This window comes from Lathyrus oleraceus, chromosome 7, assembly GCF_024323335.1.
Source record: "Lathyrus oleraceus cultivar Zhongwan6 chromosome 7, CAAS_Psat_ZW6_1.0, whole genome shotgun sequence".
Lineage (NCBI taxonomy): Eukaryota > Viridiplantae > Streptophyta > Magnoliopsida > Fabales > Fabaceae > Lathyrus > Lathyrus oleraceus.
This window is the reverse complement of record NC_066585.1, coordinates 376,435,662-376,441,603: the sequence shown is the minus strand read 5'-3', so window position 1 is coordinate 376,441,603 and position 5,942 is coordinate 376,435,662. Positions and strand designations below refer to the sequence as shown.

The 5,942-nt window shown below is 40.5% G+C and overlaps 1 protein-coding gene across 1 annotated transcript; it reads right to left on the bottom strand.

The window, feature by feature from the left end:
* LOC127103905 (uncharacterized) lies at positions 1–1,891 on the bottom strand. Its single transcript, XM_051041141.1, has 3 exons — positions 1,552–1,891; positions 1,127–1,480; positions 1–848 (listed from the first exon to the last, which is right to left on the bottom strand). The coding sequence occupies exons 1-3, from the start codon at positions 1,889–1,891 to the stop codon at positions 1–3; spliced, it is 1,542 nt and encodes a 513-aa protein (XP_050897098.1).
* Between the last annotated feature and the right edge of the window lie 4,051 nt (positions 1,892–5,942).

Here is a 5,942-nt window from a genome sequence, read left to right as displayed (position 1 = left end):
CTACTCTCCTTCAGCTTCTTTATCTTCATCATTCACATCATCATTGCCACCAGCAGAGTCCTCTACATCAGCTCCAACATTGTCATCACCAACATGTTCAACTTCCTTTTCCTCTTCATCCATCAAATCCTTGATCAAATTTTCAAGCTCTATCTTTGTAGCAATGCTAGGTTGGGTGGAATCATCCAATTCTTTACATGTCTCCTTCATCTGAGTAATAACACTCTCCTTAGAAGTGGCAGGGCCAGGTACCTGAGAAGATGTCATAACAATATCTGGGACATGTGTTCCAGCAAACAATTTATAATGGAGGGATAAAGGAGATTCCATTTTCTTCACACTATCAATAGGCAATAAGATTCTAGGATGTTGGTTCGGGATTATCCCACACATGAGTGAGGGAAAGCAGATAGGCATCTTCACAACAGTTGAGAAGGCCTGCTTCATAACTTGTTCAAAAATGTACTTCCCAAAATCAAAAGTTCTTCTAGTTCCAATAACATATATAAACTCCCCAAGCCCAATAGATATGGTTGAAGTATGATTAGTAGGCACCCAATTGACAGTCCCAATCCTATGAAGGATTACATACTTGACACTCAGCTTCCCAACTGACAACTTTCCTCTATTTGGCCGGTGTTTCACCTGCTTGGCAGTTATCTCCTTGCATACTTGGTCATTTGTAACCTCTAGCTCATCCTGAGGTTCTTCAGTCCTTCCCAGAAACTTGTTGATTACAGCAGGAGAAAATGTCACGGCATTTCCTCTAACATACACCTTCCTATAGTATTCACTCTTTGCATTATCACACCCATCAGGAATGGTCACCACAAACTCCTTGGCTAGGCCTTCATAGCAAGGATCAAATTTTGTGATAGTCTTTATTAAACCAGCAGCCTCTATAAGCTCCACAACCTTCTAATGTTTTAGAGCATCCTTACCTAATTCCCTCTCCAAAGCTATCCTACTTTGAATAACATACTTCCATCTTTAAGCATTATTTACATAATGTAAAGACACATTGTCTAGTGGAGCCTCAGGCACAACAAGATATGGCTTCTTTGGAGAAAATCTTCTCATATGAATGGTGTCATGGACATCCTTTCGACCTCACACTTAAAATCACTTGAAGAAACAACTTCCCTCTTCCTCAGAGGAATAACAACTTTACTCCATGATCTTGCATGACCAACAGGAGATTTTCCTTTGGAACTTCTAGAGGGAGTGCTTTTCATACCACCATATTTCCTTTTTATCTCATTAGAAGGAGAATCTTCAAACATCATAGCCTTTCCTTTTCTTCTTTGAAGTATCTTGGCTATTCCATGAGCCAAGATGTTGGTAATAGGTTCCTCATCAAAAGTTAGTTCATCAACATTGATAACATAATCAGCCTTCTTCTTACTCCTTCTTTCATGAGCAGCTTGCTCAGGGACACATTCATCAGCCTTTTCACTAGAATCACCATCAGGGATAGTTTCTTTTGCCACAAATGTTTAAACATCTGGAGCAACATTCGAATCCACTTCCTTCAACATAGAGGTAACAAACTTCCGAATTTCCTTATCAATGGAAATCTTTTCGCTTCGGTTTGATTATCAGTGACTCCGATGTTCTTAGTAGAGTTTCTCATCTCATAACCTCTAGACCTAGAACCCTTTTCAACAACAGTCTTATCTTCACTAGGGATTGTAGGCTCAGAAACAGAAGACTTACCAGAAGTCTTGACATTCTTTGAAACAGATGGCATTGCTTTCTTCTGAGTGGGTGCAGAAATCATGGATAAGGGAGCAACATCCAAGACAATATCAGGCAGATTGATCATTTGGAATGGTTCATCTGCCCTAGTAGTTGGAGAAGATGACCCAATGTTTTCAGTTGAGATATGCATGTGCTTGGGTGAAGATTGTTTCAACATCTTTGGTAACACTTGACATAGACGGAATAAGGAAGTACACGTGAGAGAAGGTGAGCACAGATTTATGGGTAGGAACGTAACGTTTGAACGAAACAAGTAGCATGTTTTCGTCCAAAAAGATACATTATGGAGTAATGTGCTTAGACAAGCGTGTCATGGCATCTAAGGCTTTGGTAAAAATGTCAGCAAGCTGATTTTCAGTGCTAACATGCTCAAGTGTCATGACTTTATCTTCAACAAGTTCTCTAATAAAATAATGTTTGATGTCAATGCGTTTAGTCCTACTGTGTTTAATAGGATTTTTGGAGATATTAATAGCATTCAATTTGTCATTGAATAATATCATGACATCTTGTGTGACATTATATTCAACCAACATTTGTTTCATCCACATTAGTTGAGAGCAGCTGCTACCTGCTGCTATATACTCAGATTCAGCAGTAGATAGGGATACATAATTCTGTTTCTTACTAAACCATGAGATCAAAATGTTTCCCAAAAATAAACATCCTTTAGAGGTACTCTTCCTGTCATCAGCACTACCAGCCCAATTAGCATCACAATACCCCACTAACATGGAATTTAAATCATGAGAATACAACATTCCATAATCACATGTATCATTCACATACTGTAAAATCCTTTTTACTTGATTGGTGTTGTAATACCCTAATTTTGACCCTACGATCCCTCATGGCATCATAACATTTGCATTTGCATTGCCTCAAGAATCATAAGCATCTTAGCTCCTTACCTTTAGGGTGGGATCTCTCTTGTGAGTGGTTTGAGATCACCAAGCATGCTTGAATTGTATATTATTTCTTTCCTCATTTTATTTACTAACCAAAAGCACAAAAATATGTCACTAACATCTTTTGTTTGTAGCTTGAGCAGTCACAAGGTCCAAAGCTTCTAGGAGATCCTATGTGCATTGATAGGGCCAATTGAAGATGAAAGAAAGCATGGAAATGGTTCCCAAAGCTCTAATCCATCAAATATTCCCCCAAGCATCTCAATTCATCATTGTGATCAAAGCAAATCAAAGGGTTTGAGGCTTGTTTCCCATGAAACCCTAATTCATCTGTCCATCAACTGTGCCTTGCTTATGAAGCAACCTCAACCCATGGTCAAATACAATAAAGGGAAGTTCTTTAATTCATAATTTAATTCATATTTGAACTTATTTGAGTGTCTGTCGCAACCTAAAAAATATAGTAAGCGAAAAAGAACAACCAGCGAAGAAGAAATGACAGAAGAGTCGCCACCGTGCATTATTTATCCCAAAGGAGGGAAAGGAAACGCTCGAAGTAAACCTGGAAGAAGGAAAGGAAAAGACAAGGTCTCGCAACCAAATCTTGGGTTCGGGAGCCGATTATGCGAAGGGAAGGTATTAGCACCCCTACACATCCGTAGTACTCTACGGGATCCACTCTTGTTGTTCTTGTCTAAAGGGTGTGGGTTTATCTAGTGTACTATTTACTAAAAGAGGGGTCAAAAGAAAATGACTCGCACAGATGTCGCATCCACTGCATACGTATCTCATCTGAATATGAGAATCAGAGTCTTCGTAGCTCGGCTACCTATGGGTTAAAGAGGAGTGTGCTCGCTAAGACATCGCGTCTTATGCCTACGTATCTCATCTGGAATGAGAATCAGAGCAAACCGTAGTTCGGCTAACTACGGGTTAAGGGTTGTGTTTTTTAGATGAACGACGTTACTACGCAATCTACCGGATGATCGACCTTTGGAGACTTACTCGCCTGTAGTAGAAGGAGTTAACGTGTTCTTAGGAGAAGAAAAATTATAGAGTTTGTTTGTGTTTTAGGAATGCTCATGCAAAAAGGAAGTCCTAGACGAAGGAACAATGCTACCTTAATTGACATGCAACGAGAGACTATACGAAGTCTAGCAATCCTATGGGGAGACGATCACACAATACAAAACAAACATGCATAAAGTAAACGTGCCAACGAGGGGGGCTCAAACATACGTGGGTAGGGCTTTAGTCAAGAGGGGTCATATCAACCTCGACAAACAAGCCATGGAAGGGTAGTCAAATGGGCTCTTAACCTCTGACACTGAACGTCAGGGTGAGCAGATCAAAAGGGTAATGAGGATAAGACCTCATAGCTCTTAACCCTGGACAGGGTGAGCTCATGACAACAAGTGGGGATTCAGAAAGGTGGAACCCTCTCCACTGACCGACCGGACAAAAGATCTTGGGCTTTTGTTCTGAAGCATCAACACGTAGTGCGAACTTAAAGAACGACACACTGGATAACGGGGGATTGATTACTAATCCCTTTTATCTGTCTACTGCCTCTTCGTGGAGGTCTTTAGCATTGGTGCCTCTCTTTGGAGGTCTTTAGGCACAAAAGTTAACACACAAAAACATTGCCTCCTATCGAGGTCTTCCAGCTAAGAAAGTGGTAAAATTGCGGGAAAGATAAAGGGATCAAGAGATCTACCACACGGATAAAAATCCTAAGTAACAGCAACTAAAGAAATAAGAAACCCAAAGATCTCTCAAGCTGGCACCATCAAAGAAAGCAAGTCAATACAGGTAATTGGAATAAATCTCCAAATGGTATCCCACAAATAAAGTGGAATACCAAGCAAGCTATCTCTTCAAGAGTCATGTGAGCCCTCACAAAAACTTAACTAACGGGTTAGAGAAACAAGATAGGGTACAATCAAGAGTTGCACCAAACAGAAGAATCATAGCAACAACAGTGTCAGGTGAACAGTGCACGGATGCAATAGAAAGCATGTCATAACGAACACAACACAGATTGGAGAGCAAACAGAAAAAAAGCTACTGTCGTGATCGCTACTGCTTCGCCTAGCGAAGGCTTAGCGAAGGCTTAGCGAAGCGTCGCTGCAGGCTCGCCTAGCGATGCGGCTAGCGAATGCCTGCGGGTTCTGGATTTTTCTCTGATAACAGTACAGTTTCAAAAATTAAGTGATCAAACATTCAAGGCATTGTTCTACACATTCATGCATATCTAAACCCACAGGCAAAACCTAACTATACCCACTCTCCCGGATTCAACCATAATTCCTCATACATTTAGAAATTTCAAATTGAAAGCATAAAGTAATGGAAATAGGGCAAACCTGACTGGAGAGATCGAAAGAAATTGAATTTCACTGTTGTTTTAGAGAACAATCTTAGGGTTTATATGAGAGGGAATTGGTTCTTTGTAGATGAGTTCCCTTCAGTGTCCGTAGGCTGCTCTGAATCCTGTTAGCTTTTCTCCTCTTCTCTCTTTCTAGGTTTTGTTCCACTGAAACTTTAGAATTTATAACCTGATTTTCGTGGCTTGGTGGGTGCAAATGAGAGGTCCAAGTCCAAGATTCTACTGTTATATTTTTTCAAAAACGCGTGCGCTTCGCCTAGCGAAGAATTTGCTCGCCTAGCGAGCATGACAGTTCAAATTTGCTAAGCGAACCACGCTGCTCGCCTAGCGAGCATGACAGCTCAGGAACAAACTTTTGCTCCTTCCAAATTAGCGTTTTGAATGATGAATAGGCCCCATTTGAACATGTTGGAAGTAACTCAAGTCATTCCCTTGTGTTGACTGATCACCCAGATAGAACCCACAAAGTGTCTTGGATGACGTTCAAGCTTCTTGGATCTGATTCTGATTGATATGATGCAATGCAATATGAAATGTTAAATGACTTAAAAATGAATGCGTGAATGAGGGGGACAAATTTGAGGTGCTACAGCTGCCCCTATTCAATCAACTGGAGACCCAAAAAGAAGATAGCAGCGGCTTTCGCACTTTCGAGGTATCAAGGGATTGAATACAATAAAAGCCTGAAAATTTACACTGAAGTGAAGTGAAGTAACAATGTCTGTCAGAATCGGCAAAGAGGTGGTCTTGAAAGAAGAATCCGTCTGGTACGGTGAGAGTCGGTCTGAATACCGAAAAAGAATGTTAATCTGGATACCAAAATAAATGGTAACACGGAAATCCATGGCCTGAATGCCGCTCATCAATCTGAATACTGGAAAATT